General features: G+C 41.7%; 1 protein-coding gene and 1 non-coding gene across 4 annotated transcripts; both read left to right on the forward strand.

Moving 5' to 3' along the window:
* The first annotated feature begins 277 nt into the window (after positions 1-277).
* On the forward strand, positions 278-17536 carry MYNN (myoneurin). Of its 3 annotated transcripts, none has more exons than XM_070753572.1 (8): positions 278-539; positions 3805-4104; positions 6091-6893; positions 12621-12780; positions 12884-13062; positions 13798-13881; positions 14789-14875; positions 17025-17536. In XM_070753572.1, exons 2-8 carry the CDS (start codon positions 3839-3841, stop codon positions 17285-17287), a joined length of 1842 nt encoding a protein of 613 aa, XP_070609673.1. In that variant the 5' UTR covers positions 278-539; positions 3805-3838; the 3' UTR covers positions 17288-17536. The 3 variants fall into 3 exon arrangements, with proteins under 3 accessions (XP_070609673.1, XP_070609671.1, XP_070609672.1); XM_070753570.1 differs by having other exon boundaries at positions 278-425; XM_070753571.1 differs by lacking the exon at positions 278-539 and adding an exon at positions 1514-1592.
* Positions 949-1021, forward strand: TRNAV-AAC (transfer RNA valine (anticodon AAC)). The gene has a single exon. It is a non-coding gene; the product is annotated as a tRNA-Val (tRNA).
* Positions 17537-18019: the final 483 nt, after the last annotated feature.

An 18019-nucleotide genomic window follows, 5' to 3' on the forward strand; every position in this document is an offset into this window, starting at 1 on the left:
AATGGTAAGCAAGCACTAACATGCCTGAAACTGTTTCACCATTTAAAAGTGGGGTAGTAAATATGTAAAAATACTCGCCCCCCTCCCCACTTGGGACCCATCAATCACTTTGCAATGACTGAATGCTTTCATTTGGAATCCTTTATATCAGTGTTTCCCAACCTTGGCAACTTGAAGATATCTGGACTTCAATTCCCAGAAGTCCCCAGCCAGCGACTGGCTGGGGAATTCTGGGAGTTGAAGTCCAAATATATTCAAGTTGCCAAGGTTAGGAAACACTGCTTTATATTACACCAGGAGCTTTTCAAATTTTAGAAATCAGCCAATATAAGACAGTGGTAAGGGAAATTTGGAACTGATCAACTCCCCATTTCAAATTTAATCAGAAGCAAACACCGCTGAAACCAAATGGGATTTACTCCCAAGTAAGTGACTGCAAACCATCTTTTAGCTCAGAGTGTTTGTGGGAGCTTGGTTTTCATAGGGAGTTTCTACTGTTTAAATTCTCAACAATTGCTTCAAGGAGTGACAGAATAACAGTTAAGCCTTTCTTTTTATCAAGTCATAAGTAATTGGGTTTTAAGAAAAGAGAATGAAGATATTCTAATAATTATTTTTTGTGATTGTAATTGTAAATGTTAATTATTCTATAGTTGTAAATACTGTATATGTAAATCAGGGTTGAATTGGGAGATTTTAGCTGCTCTGAGCCGGATTGCTTGCTTGCAGACAATTCATTACTCGATTAGATCTCATTATCCTATAAATGTGTAGACTTTATAGAGGAAGTCTTCATTTGGGACCGCAGTGTTTATATTTTAATTGGGACTTTTTGTTAATAAATATTTTGTCTCACTGTTGGATGCTGGTCCTATTCAAATTCCGCTTGAAGATGCGTAGGCGTAGTAAAGGCATAAGGGAAATAATTTCAAAGTGGTGAGCATGGCGGTTTCCGTAGTGTAGTGGTTATCACGTTCGCCTAACACGCGAAAGGTCCCCGGTTCGAAACCGGGCGGAAACATTTTTTAATCTCCAGAACAGCTTTTATTTAGACATTGTTATTTATTCAACGTTCTTTTAAATGTATTTTATTTATAATTGACAGAAAATGTTGAAAAATAGACTGTTTCTCTCAAATAATCCGTTGTAATAAATTTACTACACATGCTCCCAGTGGTTAGTATTTTTTTAAAAGAACTTTTTTAAAAAACCCGTGTACCTCAATGTTTTAATATTGCAATCGTGCGGCTTTGAAATAACTTTCCCACTTTACCAGATGACAAAATAGATTTCACGCCATTTGCCTCTACAAAATTAACATTAATAATAATCTATTGTGCTAGACATCATGGGAAGTGTAGTTTATGCTGGAGGAGCGCCCATTCCCCCCCCACACAATTACGTCATTAAGCCCCGCCCCAATTCCCAACCACAGCCACCCCGTCACTCTTTCCTGGCTGGAATTGTTCGGGCGAACGGAAGTGAGCCTTGAAACCGCCACCAACCAAGGAGGCGGGTTCAACCTCGCGTCATCACAAAATGGCGCCCTGAGCGGAAGAGGCTTCCGCTTCTCCAGTTGCCACTCCTGCCAGGTGTGTTTGCCCAGTAATTCTGCAGGGAGGGAGGGAGAGAAAAAAGGAAGCGGGGGGTAGGACGGAACCATTTGGGCTGGATAGCGGGGGGGGAGGGGAGAAGGAAAGAGAAAGGACACCCGGGCTTGCTGGAGGAAAAATCCGAAGGACCCGGGAGAAGAAGTGGGTGGGAGGCAGCCCGGCTGGCGGGCGCGTGTGACAGGAAGGAGCCGGGCATTTGGGGAGGTCAGATTTGGAAGCAGAGGGAGCTCTTCCCCCTCCCATCTCTCAGCCATATCCTCAGGCAAAAGAGAGAGCTGCAAAAACAATGGGGCCACTTTGTGTTTCTGCTTTTGCAGGAGATGCCACTCTGAAGCATTGCCCCAAAACTCCCGTCACTCCCCACCCAATGCATATGTTTGTTATTAAGGGGGTCCCTTGCATCTTGCAACAGGGAGTAACCCCTTAGCAGCCTTATTAGGGAAGTTTGGGTGAGGAAGGGTGAACTGAGCCCAAATCGCCCGAGTGAGTTTCTCTAATGGAAATTGGGGGTCCCTTGAATCTCCAGTCCTGGTCCAATTTTTCATTCATTGTAGATGGCTTAGATCAGTGATTACGAACCTTTTTATCCTCAGGTGTCAAAAGCACATGCGCATGGACTATTGTACATGCACAAGTGCCCACAATTGTAATTCAGTGTGTGGAGGGCAAAAGCGGCTTCCCCTGGCTCCCACAGATGGCCTCTGGAGGCCAGAAATGGCCCATTTCTTGATTTCCAGTGTGCCCAGTAGGCCCGTTTTTCACCCACCCCAGTCTCCAGAGGCTTCCCTAGAGCCTGTGGGGATCAAAAATGCCCTCTCCTGCCTTCCAGAGGCCCCCTGGAAGCAAAAAACACCTTCCCAGACCCTTTGTGTGAGCCGAAAATCGGCTGGCACGCATATGCGTGCTGGAGCTAAGATAAGGCAACAACTCGTGTGCCAGCAGATATGGCTCTGTGTGCCACCTGTGGCACACATGCCATAGGTTCACCATCACTGGCTTAGATGAATAACACATCCCACTGTTCCCCTTTGCTCCATCCTGTTGCTTTCCCTTCTGTCAGCTAAGATTACGTATTGCATTTTTTGTAGTGTTTTATTTGTACAGTTAATGTAAGCCACCTGCAGTTATCCTGGGGTAAGATGGGCGGCCAATGAATGTAATTTAATAAAAGAGCCTACCTCTATGCATCCCTGTTAAGAACACCAAACCTAAAGCTGTCTTTGGGGGATTGCCTACTGGCACTCCAAATCAGGTTCTGCCTTTTGTATCTGGATCCCTACATAAGGGCATTGAGCTGTAAGATATAACACCCTTTGCCTAAAATGGGAGGAATCTCAGCTGAACTCTGCAACAGATATATCCTTAAGTTGGCATCTTGAATTTAGTCTGCCAAATATACAAAGATGCATCGGGTTGTGGGGAAAAGCTGCTGGGATGATGCAGGAAACTTGATAGGGCCATCATCCAATTCAATCTCTGCTTGACAAACCCAAAAGAGAGTCCAGTTTTTCAGAATCTCATTACAATCTAAAATAGTGTTTAAGATGGCTCCTTTTTTATTGTAATTTAAATTTGCTTGTTTTGGAAAGGGATGCTGATATAGTGGTTTCTCTACTTACAAACTTAATTCGTTCCGTGACCAGGTTCTTAAGTAGAAAAGTTTGTAAGAAGAAGCAATTTTTCCCATCGGAATCAATGTAAAAGCAAATAATGCGTGCGACTGGGGAAATCACAGGGAGAATGGAGGCCCTGTTTCCTCCCAGGAGATTCCTAGAGAGGTCCCATGGAGGCTTCTCCCCGCCTTTTCCGGTTACAGTTTCAGAGGCTCAGGTTTGTAAGTGGAAAATGGTTCTTGAGAAAAGGCAAAAAAGTCTTGAACACTCAGTTTTTATCTAGAAAAGTTTGTAAGTAGAGGTGTTTCTAGGTAGAGGTACCACTGTACTTTCTTTCTAGAACATCTTTTCCCAGAAAATAGTTTCATGAGATATAGCACCTATGGGGATGTTGTATTTGTCGAATGAAATTGTTTTAACTTTGTCTGAACATTTTGCTTTACTTCATCATAATTAGAATCTGTTGTCTAAATAATGCAAATCTTTGAATGACTGAGAGGGGTTTGTGTTATTTCTTTTATTCTGCAGAAACTACCATAGGAAACCTGATGCTTATATATATTTGCTTTGCTTTTCAGGCCAAAGGAAAGAAACTGTGCATCGTTACGCAAAATGCAGTGTTCCCATCACTGTGAGCATCTACTGGAAAGTCTGAACAGGCAGCGTGAAGTGGGCTTCCTTTGTGACTGTACCATCATTATTGGTGAATTCCAGTTCAAAGCTCATCGAAATGTTCTTGCATCTTTTAGCGAGTACTTTTGGGCTATTTACAGGGACACTTCAGAAAGTAATATATTTCTGGATCAGAATCAAGTGAAGGCTGATGGATTTCAGAAACTTTTGGAATTCATATACACAGGAGATTTAAATCTTGATAGGTATGACTGGATATTTATTTAGTGCTTAAAGGAAGTACTAGACAGAGAACTAAACTGAATGCTCTTTCTTAAGATTACATTACAGTGAAAGTTAAGATGCTACAGAAACAAAGCAGGCAGGAACAGAAGAGGAAACTCATATATGCAAGGTGATGGGCAGTGTCACATGACAATTGCCAGTAGTTTAATCCAATTTGCAAGCTCCTCATTTCATGATGCAAAATCATCTGTTATATGAGTGGTGTACTTAAAACCCCAGTATTAAGAAAGGAATGTTGGGGGAAATAACAAGAAACAGCTTAACAGAAGCTGTTAACCTCATCACTTCGAGGTTCGATTACTGCAACGCTCTCTACATGGGGCTACCTTTGAAAAGTGTTCGGAAACTTCAGATCGTGCAGAATGCGGCCACCAGAGCCATCGTGCGGCTCCATCGTTTCTGCAACACTCTGCGGCCTGCACTGGCTGCCGATCAGTTTCCGGTCACAATTCAAAGTGTTGGTAATGACCTTTAAAGTCCTACATGGCATTGGGCCAGAATACACCCGGAACCGCCTTCTACCGCACGAATCCCAGCGGCCGATAAGGTCCCACAGAGTTGGCCTTCTCCGGGTCTCGTCGACCAAACAATGTCGTTTGGCCAGCCCCAGGGGAAGAGCCTTCTCTGTGGCGGCCCCGGCCCTCTGGAATCAACTCCTCCCAGAGATTAGAACGGCCCCCACCCTCCTTGTCTTTCGCAAATTACTCAAGACCCACCTTTGTCGCCAGGCATGGTGGAGTTAGGATATTCCTTCCCCTAGGCCATTACAAGTTATGTATGGTATGTTTGTGTGTATGTTTGGTTTTTATAATAAGGGTTTTTAGTTGTTTTATTAAATTGGATTGTTACATGTTGTTTTTTATCATTGTTGTTAGCCTCCCCGAGTCTGCGGAGAGGGGCGGCATACAAATCCAATAAATAATAATAATAATAATTACAACAGCTTGTTATAAGGTATTAGAACTGATATCGCTTGTTATGTATTGAGATATTACATTTATAGCCTGTCTTTGTAAAGGAATTCAAGAAGCCAGCAATAGTACTTGCTCCTCCTACTTGTCCCTACAAGGACCACTGTGTGAGGATGTCTGGAGTCATCTGAGGATCTTCCATGACTGAGAGTAGAGAAAACTTGAATCTCCCACTTCTTAGTCCAAACCTTGAACCACTACATCACTCTGCCTCTCTCAGAGATGACTGAGGAATAATTCAATTAGTACCACTTGGTGATATATAAACTTTGTTGGTGATTATTTTCTATTCAGCATTTTTGTAAGCTAAACTGACTTCAACATTTTCAGCCTTACAATTTGCCCAGTGGCCCCATCTAAGCATTGGATCTCACATGTCTTAATATTTACCATATTTTTATGTGGCAGTACGTCTGTTTTGACACGTTCTATGTCATAGAAACATAGAAAACTGACGGCAGAAAAAGACCTCATAGTCCATCTAGTCTGCCCTTATACTATTTCCTGTATTTTATCTTACAGTGGATATATGTTTATCCCAGGCATGTTTAAATTCAGTTACTGTGGATTTATCTACTACGTCTGCTGGAAGTTTGTTCCAAGGATCTACTGCTCTTTCAGTAAAATAATATTTTCTCACGTTGCTTTTGATCTTTCCCCCAACTAACTTCAGATTGTATCCCCTTGTCATCTAAAATTATCAGATTTGGTATCATATTTGGTCAATCTGAATAATCGTGTTAGACTACAGAGTGAATTGATTGGTAAAATGAGATTATATAGCAGTGAGATAACTTTTACGGCTGATGCTTATTTTTGTGATTTAATGGCCATTTTCAAAAAGGAAAAGGGAGTGTATTATAACTCTTATTTCTGATCTAGAATTTTAAAGTCTTGTTTTAAAATTGTATGTTTTCTCAATATTTGTGCATTTTTAAGACCATCCGTTTTCTTTGTGCATATTTTTTCTTGCAGTTGGAATGTTAAAGAAATTCACCAGGCTGCTGACTATCTTAAAGTGGAGGAAGTAGTCACTAAATGTAAAATTAAAATGGAAGACTTTGCTTTTATTGCTAATCCTTCTTCTACAGAAACTTCTAGTATCACTGGGAACATTGCATTGAACCAACAGACTTGCCTGCTAACCCTTCGTGACTACAATAACCAGGAGAAATCGGATGCCCCTTCAGTGGATATAGATCTATCTCCAGTCTTAACAGCGACCTTGGAAAAAAAATCTGTTCAGCCCAAAAAACGAAAAAAGGCCTTTAGTTCCCCCAAACACCCACCGAGCAAGCCAGTCCAATATCCAGGAGATGTGGCAGAAAACTCTGCCATGGAGATGTTTCTAGACGCAAATAAATTAGCCACCGAGATCACAGAGCAAGCTGCCCAAGGTGGCGATAATTCTGAACTGCAACTCACCCCTGTGGTGGAGAGTGAAACTTTTGCTGCTCAAGAAATCCTGGTGCAGACGATGGCCGCGAAGCCAAAACAAAGCAAGCCACATCAGAACTCTGCTTTGAAAGAGCACTGCTTGTCTAACATCGCCAGTGACAAGAACTCCTATCAGTTGGAGAGCTCGGGAGAAGACCTGGATCAGAAATACCCCAAAACCAAGCCAGTGTGTAATACCTGCGGGAAAGTATTTTCGGAATCTAGTAGCTTGAGACGGCACATGCGGATTCACAAGGGCGTCAAACCATACGTGTGCCAGCTGTGTAGCAAGGCGTTTACCCAGTGCAACCAGCTGAAAACGCATGTAAGAACTCACACAGGTAGGCTCCCTGTTTGGGTATGGGGATTACATCCGGTCAAAATAAGCAGGAAAGGTCACCCATCTTTCAAATAAATTCATTTTTTTCATAACCCAGAGAGTCGGCCTTCTCCAGGTCCCATCAGCCAAGCAATGCCGGCTGGTGGGCCCTAGGGGAAGGGCCTTCTCTGTGGCGGCTCCGACCTTCTGGAACCAGCTCCCCCCGGAGATTCGCACTGCCCCCACTCTCCTGGCCTTCCGGAAGGCTTTAAAAACTCACTTGGGCCAGCAGGCCTGGGGCTGTTGATTGTTAACATTTGCTCCAGCTGTTAATTTTGATGTTGATCAAATGGATTAGTGTGAGTGTGTGTGCATGGTTTTAAATGGGTTTTAGATTAATTGGGATTTTAAATTATTTAATATTGGACTTTGTATTTGAATTTGGTTTTATATTTTGTACCTTTATATGTTGTAAGCCGCCCTGAGTCCTCAGAGAGGGGTGGCGTATATGTCTAAATAGACAGACAGAAATATAGGACTCAGGAACATTCTTCATCTTCAGATTATTATTTTTCAAGGAAGCAGGTATGCCCTATCAAATGAAACTAGATGTATCAGCATTTCTTGTTTCTATAAGCTGCAAGGAGAGAGAGAGAACATTTTAACAATATAGTTTGTAAGCAGAAAGCTCACTCCTGGCCATTTTCAGAGTAGTTTATCCCGATACACTGGTCTACTGATTTGTGAGCTATAGCCTTATTCTACCCTTTGTGTAATATTTGTAGCCCTTGTTTCTTGCCAGAACTATTTAGGTGGGGACATTATAAAAGTTCTTCCAAGTAAATAAAGGAAAATAAAGCAATAATGATGATGATAATAATAACAGCAACAACAACACTAATGTACACATCGCATTACAAAACTATAGTTAAACCTTCAAAATCTTATTAAATAAAATGGTTTCTGGTGCACAGGTTCTGGTTGATAGTGCATATCTACTTTGACGTAAGCAGTAACTTTATTTTTGTCATAATTGCAAAAATGTTAGAGAATCTTATGGTTTATATGACGAGACAGTTGAGTTAAAGCACAGGGTTGCCCTGCGGTGTCACTCTTTACTTGTCTTGTACATAAACACTTACTGGGCAAGGCATGTGTGAGCCAAAAAGGCTTTAGCAAGACTAATTGGCTATTTAAAAAGGCTAGAGCCTCAGTGGCACAGTGTTTAGAGTGCAGTACTGCAGGCTACTTCTGCTGCCTGTAATTTGGCAGTTCAAATCTCTCCAGGATCAAGGTTGACTCAGCCTTCCATCCTTCCCAGGTAGGTAAAATGAGGACCCAGATTGTTGGGGGCAAAGTGCTTACCCTATGTAAACCACTTGGAGAGGGCTGTGAAGCACTGTGAAGCGGTATATAAGTCTAAGTACTATTGCAAATTCCAGAGAAGTTGGAGTGGCAACTGGGTGATGGCATAACACGACATAGTGGTAGCTAAAGATTTGGAGTGGTGGAGAACTAGTGGAAGAAGGCGGAAGAACATTGAGGAAGAAGTACGTACATTTTATGCTGTGAGGCTCGATAAGAAGGAAACAGAGGCTTCTGAGAGTGGTCTGGCAGCTCAGCTTTAAAGTAGCAGCTGAAGTTTATAGGGATTGCAATGATACCAGAAAGATGGAGTCCAGTAATGGAACGGTCAGACTTCCAAGGACATTGAGGGGTCTGTAATATGGTAAATGATTTAGTGTTACTAGATAAATGGTCAAAGCAATGGAAACTGCAGTTTAGTGTTTCCAAATGTAAAATAATGCACTTGGGGAAAAGGAATCCTCAATCTGAGTATCGCATTGGCAGTTTTGTGTTAGCAAAAACTTCAGAAAAGAAGGATTTAAAGGTAGTGATTTCTGACAGTCTCAAAATGGGTGAGCAGTGTGGTCGGGTGGTAGGAAAAGCAAGTAGGATGCTTGGCTGCATAGCTAGAGGTATAACAAGCAGGAAGAGAGAGATTGTGATCCCCTTATATAGAGCGGTGGTGAGACCACATTTGGAGTACTGTGTTCAGTTCTGGAGACCTCACCTACAAAAAGATATTGACAAAATTGAACGGGTCCAAAGACGGGCTACAAGAATGGTGGAAGGTCTTAAGCATAAAACGTATCAGGAAAGACTTCATGAACTCAATCTGTATAGTCTGGAGGACAGAAGGAAAAGGGGGGACATGATCGAAACATTTAAATGTGTTAAAGGGTTAAATAAGGTTCAGGAGGGAAGTGTTTTTAATAGGAAAGTGAACACAAGAACAAGGGGACACAATCTGAAGTTAGTTGGGGGAAAGATCAAAAGCAACATGAGAAAATATTATTTTACTGAAAGAGTAGTAGATCCTTGGAACAAACTTCCAGCAGACATGGTTGGTAAATCCACAGTAACTGAATTTAAACATGCCAGGGATAAACATATATCCATTGTAAGATAAAATACAGGAAATAGTATAAGGGCAGACTAGATGGACCATGAGGTCTTTTTCTGCCGTCAGTCTTCTATGTTTCTATTGACTAGTGTGAGTGACCTGTCTGGTAAGTTAAGGAGAGAGAACTTCCTGTTGTACTTGGTTCTAGCAGCTAGGAAGACTTGTCCAATAGCATTTAGACTTATATACCGCTTCACAGTGCTTTACAGCCCTCTCTAAGCGGTTTACAGAGAGTAAGCATATAGCCCACAACAATCTGGGTCCTCATTTTACTGACCTTGGAAGGATGAGTCAACCTTGAGTCTACTGGGATTCGACCTGCCAAACTGCTGGCAACTGGTAATCAGCAGACGTAGCTTACAGTACTGCACTCTAACCACTGCACCACCGAGGCTCTAATGTCCAATGGGAAGAACAGTGACTTAACATATTTTTCAGAGTATAAGACGCACCGGAGTATAAGAGGCACCTTAGTTTTTGAGAAGGAAAATAGGGGAAAGAATCTGCTTACCAGATATTCAACTGGCTAGCGTCCTTAGTCTGGTCAGCTTCAGCACAATATTTTATCCCCTGGTTAGGGCTTTAAAAAAACCTTATTCGAAGAGAGTAACAATGAAAGAGCTTGCAAGCCAGTAAGAGCTGGGAACCTCATTAGCACTTGGTTAGGGCTGGAAAGAAACAACATAGCAAGCTTGGAAAACATTATTCGCAGAGAGTAACAACGTAAGAACCTGCAAGGTATTATTATTATTATTATTATTATTATTATTATTATTATCATTATTATTATTATTAAGGTAAGAGTTGAGAAGATCGTTAGCACCTAGTTAGGGCTGGGAAAAAAGGCTTCGAAAAAAGCTACATTCAGAGTATAAGACACACCCAAATTTTCAGCCTCTTTTAGGGAGGAGAAAGGTGTGTCTTATACTCCGAAAAATACGGTAAGTACCAACTCCTGATCTGGTCCAAGCAGCAACCACAAAACTAGGTCAGGCAGCAAAATGGCCAAAGTCACAACAGCTAGCAGTAAAAGAGGATGCTAAAATAGGAAACAGAGAGAGAGCTCTTATATTGGCCCTGTCGAACTCGCTTCCAAGCACTTGTTTCCCGGGTCGTGATAATAACTGGCAAGGGCTGCATAAGGGAAGGGGGAGGCTAAGTGTTAAGGCAGGGAATCCCCAGGCCAGGAAACATAGGAGAGAAACAAAACCCCATAAAGGAATAAAGTAATGTCCTTCTTAGCTCTCTGTGAATGGAAAGAGTGGCAAAGAAAGCTTCGTTTTTCACATTCAAGTGTTTTGGGAAGACATCCAAGGTCACATTGCTTGGCTAGAAAGACATGCCAGGTGCTAGCTGGATAGATGCCCAGAATCTAAAACTGAAAGCTGAAGACAGCTAGGAGGAAGGAGAGGTGAGAAAAGTCATTTTTCTTTGGTGTCAACTTTGGCTGCAAACCAGTAATCTTCCACTTCACCAGAAAAGGGCTCTTATTGTAATCTTTCTGGCTGACCATTTTAAAAGAAAACCCACAACAGGCTTCTCCCTACCACACACACATTTTTTTGGCAGTCTTTAAAAGAATGTTTGCTACAGAAGTTGTAGTGTGTGGCTCGTCTGCACAGTATTTGAAATCTTGATAAGCAACATAGAAAGATAGAAACATAGGAAATTGATGACAGAAAAAGACCTCATGGTCCATCTAGTCTGCCCTTTTACTATTTCCTGTATTTTATCTAGGATGGATATATGTTTATCCCAGGCACGTTTAAATTCAGTTACAGTGTGAGATTGTCACAGTTCCATTATGTGACAGTTAAGCCATATCTTTCAACCCAGTATTTTTTTTGCCATGCAATCTTCTAGAACTAACTAATAACTGTGTGGATCTAAATCAGGGGTCCCCAAACTTGGTCTGAAGACTGGTGGGCTTTAACTCCCAGAATTCTTCCGCCAGCCATGTTGGCTGGAGAATTCTGGGAGTTAAAGTCCAGAAGTCTTAAAGTGTCCAAGTTTGAAGACCCCTGGTCTAAATTGTCTTTGCAGTATACAGGGTGAAACTTTATCTTTTGACTTTTAATGGCCAATGGTTCTAATCTTTTAATTGTTTTAGATGGCTGTGTATGGCGTAAGCCACACAGAGTTGCTTGATATTGAGATGGATGTCATGTAAAAGTAATGAATACATAAATAAACTCTGAATGTCAAATCTGACTTGATAAACAATTGGTGAAATCATGAAAGGAAACACACACACATCTCTTCCTTCCCATTAAATGTGTACTCATCCCAAGACTCAGTGGAATAAGCAGTGTCTGAAAATGTTCAAGCCTTAATTAAGCAGAAAGACAATACCTAAAATTCCTGAACATTTGCTATGGGGTTGATTTGTGGCAAAAAGTTTCCCAGCATTATATAAGCAGTTACTGTATAGCTAAATTATTGTGGATAATGGGCGGGGGAATGGAAATCTCTCCATTGCATCTATTAGTGGCAATAGTTAAAGAGCTTGGAATAAAGAGCTTCATCAGCCAAGGAGATGGACTTCTTTCAGGGTCTGAATGATGTCACCAGACGGGGTCTTGCCCACTCTCTGAAATTCAGGCATATCTCCCTGTGTCTGTCCACAATTCCTTTTTGCCCAGAATAGAATAGAATTCTTTATTGGCCAAGTGCGATTGGAAACACAAGGAATTTGTCTTGGTGCATATGCTCTCAGTGTACATAAAAAAAGATACATTTGTCAAGAATCATGAGGTGCAACACGTAATGATTGTCATAGGGGTCAAATAAGCAATCAGGAAACAATATTAATAAAAATACAAGGATACAAGCAACATGTTACAGTCATAAGGTCATAAGTGGGAGGAAATGGGTGATAGGAACTATGAGAAAACTAATAGCAATAGTGAATAGTTTGACAGCGGTGAGGGAATTATTTCTTTAGCAGAGTGATGGCGTTTGAGAAAAAAAATATTTTTGTGTATAGTTGTCTTGACACAAAAGAGGGACGTGACTTTTCTATAGTGACATTTTGAGGGTAGGAGTTGAAGCAGTTTATGTCCAGTATGCGAGGGGTCAGTAAATATTTTCACATCCCTCTTTTGGACTCGTGCAGTATACCGGTCCTCAATGGAAGGCAGGTTGGCAGCAATTGTTTTTTCGGCCGTTCTGATTATCTGCTGAAGTCTGTGTCTGTCTTGTTGGGTGAACGGGAGGGGGTTGGAGTTCCTTTAGAATGCATGACTAAAGATGACTAAAGCAACCTCTTAATTCCCTTTGCAGGTGAAAAGCCATACAAATGTGATCTCTGCGACAAAGGTTTTGTTCAGAAATGCCAGCTTGTTTTCCATAGCCGAATGCATCACGGAGAGGAGAAGCCGTACAAATGCGACGCCTGCAACCTGCAATTTGCAACTTCGAGTAATCTAAAAATTCACGCCAGGTGAGTGAGTAATGAGCATCACCTGAAATTTGGCTCAAGATGATGCCATTTGCAGAAAAGCCACTGGGGCACAGATAACAAGTTTTACTTTTTTTAACCTTAGGAAACACAGTGGAGAGAAGCCATATGTCTGTGATCGATGCGGGCAGCGATTTGCACAAGCAAGCACGCTGACGTACCATGTGCGACGACACACGGGAGAAAAGCCTTATGTCTGTGACACCTGTGGGAAAACATTTGCCGTTTCAAGTTCACTCATCACACACTCAAGAAAGCATACAGGTAATCCTGAAATGAAATGACCTAGGGGGGGCTTGGGCTGGTGTAGATATAAAAAGCAGACTTTTGAAAGGCGAAAGATGGATTCATGTATCATTCATTCATTCATTCATTCATTCATTCATTCATTCATTCATTTTTTGATTTGATTTGATTTGATTTGTATGCCGCCCCTCTCTGCAGACTTGGGGCAGCTAACAACAGCAATAAAAAAGCATATAATAATAATCCAATACTAAAACAGTTAAAAACCCTTATTATAAAACCAAACATACGTACAGAAATACCATGCATAAAATTGTAAATGCCTAGGGGGAAAGAGTATCTCAATTCCCCCATGCCTGGTGGCAGAGGTGGGTTTTAAGCAGCTTACGAAAGGCAAAGAGGGTGGGGGCAATTCTAATCTCTGGGGGGAGTTGGTTCCAGAGGGCCGGGGCCACCACAGAGAAGGCTCTTCCCCTGGGTCCCGCCAAGCGACACTGTTAAGTTGACGGAACCCGGAGAAGACTCACTCTGTGGGACCTAACTGGTCGCTGGGATTCGTGCAGCAGAAGGCGTTCCCTGAGATAATCTGGTCCAGTGCCATGAAGGGCTTTTGCCCTCAGTAGAAAAGTATAACAGACTAAAAAGTTTGGAAACCAAAACTGTTCTATATATCAAAAAGACTATGCTGCTTATATTAAGAGTGTAGGTCAAAGACAGCATTTTCTGATCATTTATCCCTTATGTTCTCTGCAGGAGAAAAACCTTATATATGTGGCATTTGTGGCAAAAGCTTCATTTCTTCAGGAGAACTTAACAAACACTTCCGGTCTCATACAGGTGAAATCTGAAGCAAATTATGCATGAAATTTATTTATTAGATTTGTATGCCGCCCCTTTCCGTAGACTCGTTGCTTAATGCTATACAGTGATCTCTCGATTATCACGAGGGTTCCGTTCCAAGACCCCTCGCGATAATCGATTTTTCGCGATGTAGGGTTGCGGAAGTAAAAACACCATCTGCGCATGCGCGCCCTTTTTTTTTTCATGGCCGCGCATGCGCAGATGGTGGAATTTGCGTGGGCGGCGGGGAAGACCCAGGGAAGGTTCCTTCGGCCGCCCAGCAGCTGATCTGCTCGGCAGCGCAGCGAGGAGCCGAATCGGGGTTTCCCCTTTGCGTGGGCGGCGGGGAAACCCCGATCTTCGTCTGCTCGCTGCTGCTGCAGCCGCCCAGCAGCTGATCTGCTCGGCAGCGCAGCAGCAGCGAGCAGATGAAGATCGGGGTTTCCCCGCCGCCCACGCAAAGGGGAAACCCCGATTCGGCTCCTCGCTGCGCTGCCGAGCAGATCAGCTGCTTGGCGGCCGAAGGAACCTTCCCTGGGTCTTCCTCGCTGATGCCCCCGCTCGCCCGCCCGCCGCCCGCCGCCCGCCAGCAAGAGGGGGAGAGATAGAGAAAGAGAGAGAAGGAAAGAAAGAGATGAGAGAGGGAGGAAGAGAGTGTGAGAGAGGAAGAAGCAAGATAGAGAAAGAGAGAGAGAAAGAAAGATGAGAAAGGAAGGAAGAGAGTGACGTCATCGGGTGGGAAAAATCGCGATATAGCGTTTCGCGAAGAACGAGATTGCGAAAATCGAGGGATCACTGTACTACTGCTCTTTTAAAAATTGAAGGGTGATTTCACCACTACCCATTCCTATTGAAATACTTTATATTGGAATTTAATGAGTCTGACTAGAAATTTTGCTTTAAGGTGAAAGGCCATTTATCTGTGAGCTGTGTGGAAACTCCTATACAGATATCAAGAATCTAAAGAAACACAAATTGAAAGTTCATTCAGGTAAGTGCTCACTTTAATACCTAATACTTTCACAGCCTAAAAGGCATTTACTTAGTCTCTGTTCAAAGTGGAGAAATCTGTGCCTCAGTCGTCTAAGCCAGTGTTTCCTAACCTTGGCAACTTGAAGATATTTGGACTTCAACTCCCAGAATTCCCCAGCCAGCGAATGATGGAACAGTTATATGATGGAATGTTTTTGTAGGGAAATCCTGCCATTCTGTATTGCTAATCTATCCCTGCATAAAATATTGAAAGAAACTAAAAAAAAAACCTGAACAAAAAAACCTCCCAAGGATAAATGGATAGGAAAATATAGGGGTGTTGCATCGTCCCTCGGTACTACAGTATTTGTTTATATAGGTTAATAGTTGGCTTTTTTTAAAAAAAAATGCAGAGCTGAACCTCATGTAACTTGTAAAAATTAATTTCTTGTCTTTCTTTTATTGTTCTTACAATAGTTATATATTATGGGGGGGGGGGTCTTGTTGATTGGGAAAGAAAGGGAAACAACTTTTTAAAAACATCCTTATAAATCTAGGAGCTAATTGTTAGGCATTGTTAGATTTATTTATTTATTTGAATTGGAAGGGACTTTGTAGGCCATCTAGTTCACGCCCCCGCTCAAGCAGGAATTCTTGCTTTATTTCAAGCAAATGGCAGTCCAATCTCCCCCTTGAAAGTCTCAACTGTTGGAGCGCTCACAACTTCCACGGGCAAACTGTTCCACTGGTTGATTGTTCTCACCATTAGAAAGTTCCTCCTTATTTCCCGATTGAATCTCTCTTTGGTCAGTTTCCATCCGTTATTCCTCGTAGGCCCATGCTACATGGTATAGACGTTTGCCCAGGTTCTCCTGGTGCACCAGTTGTGGCCCTATCTGGACCGGGACTCACTGCTCACAGTCACTCATGCCCTCATCACCTCGAGGTTCGACTACTGTAATGCTCTCTACATGGGGCTACCTTTGAAAAGTGTTAGGAAACTTCAGATCGTGCAGAATGCAGCTGCGAGAGCAATCATGGGCTTCCCTAGGTATGGCCATGTTACACCAACACTTCGCAGTCTGCATTGGTTGCCGATCAATTTCCAGTCACAATTCAAAGTTGGTTATGACCTATAAAGCCCTTCATGGCATCGGACCAGAATATCTCCAGGACCGCCTTCTGCCGCATGAATCCCAGCGACCGATTAGGTCCCACAGAGTGGGCCTTCTCCGGGTCCCGTCAACTAAACAATGCTGTTTGGCGGGACCCTGGGGAAGAGCCTTCTCTGTGGCGGCCCCGACCCTCTGGAACCAGCTCCCCCCAGAGATTAGAACTGCCCCCACCCTCCTCACCTTTTATAAACTCCTTAAAACCCACCTTTGCCGTCAGGCATGGGGGAATTGAAACATCTCCCCCGGGCCTATACAGTTTATGTATGGTACGTTTGTGTGTATGTTTGCTTTTAATAATGGGGTTTTTAGTGTTTCTCTTAAATTATTAGATTTGTTATATATTGTTTATTATTGCTGTGAGCCGCCCTGAGTCTACGGAGAGGGGCGGCATACAAATCTAATAACTAAGTAAGTAAGTAAGTAAGTAAGTAAAAGCAAGTAAGTAAGTAAGTAAGTAAAAGTAAGTAAGTAAGTAAGTAAGTAAGTAAAAGTAGGTAAGTAAGTAAGTAAGTAAGTAAGTAAGTAAGTAAGTAAAAGTAAGTAAGTAAGTAAAAGTAAGTAAGTAAGTAAGTAAAAGTAAGTAAGTAAGTAAGTAAGTAAGTAAGTAAAAGTAAGTAAGTAAGTAAGTAAAAGTAAGTAAGTAAGTAAGTAAAAGTAAGTAAGTAAGTAAGTAAGTAAAAGTAAGTAAGTAAGTAAAAGTAAGTAAGTAAGTAAGTAAGTAAGTAAGTAAGTGTAAGTAAGTAAGTAAGTAAGTAAATAAATATCATTAAATTGGAATAATTAGATTTCTGTGTCGCCCTGAGTCCGAGGAATAGGGCTGCATACAAATCTAAATAAATAAATAAATAAATAAATAAATAAATAAATAAATAAATAAATAAATAAATAAATAAATAAATAAATAAATAAATAAATAAATAAAAAAAATGACTAAATAAAATAAATAGGTCTTTATTTTCGAGACTAATTCTTCCGTTTTGTTTGACTTTTCAGATTCCGATAACCCATTGGATTCCATCACACTTGACACTTCTCCCTTCAGTGAGCAAGATTCAATTCCAAGTGAGCAAAGCCTTTTGTTGGAATCTGTTGATGTGAAGCCCTCAGATATATTGCCTCTGTCCATAGAAACAGAGGACCACCAGGTATTGCTGCCTGTCACGGATGGTCAGTCTTCCCCGTCCGACACACTTCTAAGATCTTCCATCACGGGATATTCAGAACCTCAGTTTATTTTCCTCCAACAATTGTACTGACAACTGTTGAATGACGAAAACTCTAAAAAGCCAAGCACCTCTGATCAAAAGGAGCTGTGGGTGAGCTAGATTTTCGTCTCAGTTTCCACAAAGGACTTTGGGTGATGCATCTTTGCTTTGAAATCAGCTTTTTTCTCTTAATATTTTGTTACTCTAGAACAAAGATATGTATATGTATGTGTATTTTCACTAGAAAGAATCAAGATTGCATTTTCTAGGAGATAAAAAAAAAGTCTTGTTTCTCTTCAACATCTGCCTTAAGAATCCTAAACCATTTAATACGGGGGCGGGGGGATCCTTCAGTGTTCATGCAGAAACTAAGTCAAAGTATTCAAGATAAAAACATTGAAGAAGGGGTTTTTTTAAACCATAAATGACTTAGCTTTTGAAATAAACAAACTCAACAATAACTGAAAGCAACTCTGAAAACAGCCATTATAGATGCAGGAGCTGCCCAGTATGTTCCACGGAGTGTTACAGATACAACTGGATGCCATTGGACAAAAAAATGGGGGGAGTTGTACCATTTCAAAGATGTCAAGGAAAATTAGGATCTTGGGACAGAGGAAGCTATCTGAAGAAGATGCCATGTATCCAGAAGCAGAGATAAATCTGAATGAGAGATTAAGTCATTGGATATAGGAAGCTGCGATGATATTTGCTCTGTAGGCCACAGGATGAATTTCTTGTCTAAAGAGAAATTTGCAAAGTTGCCTATATTAGCGAAATAGC

Source organism: Erythrolamprus reginae, chromosome 5 (genome assembly GCF_031021105.1).
Source record: "Erythrolamprus reginae isolate rEryReg1 chromosome 5, rEryReg1.hap1, whole genome shotgun sequence".
Classification (NCBI taxonomy): Eukaryota; Metazoa; Chordata; class Lepidosauria; order Squamata; family Dipsadidae; genus Erythrolamprus; species Erythrolamprus reginae.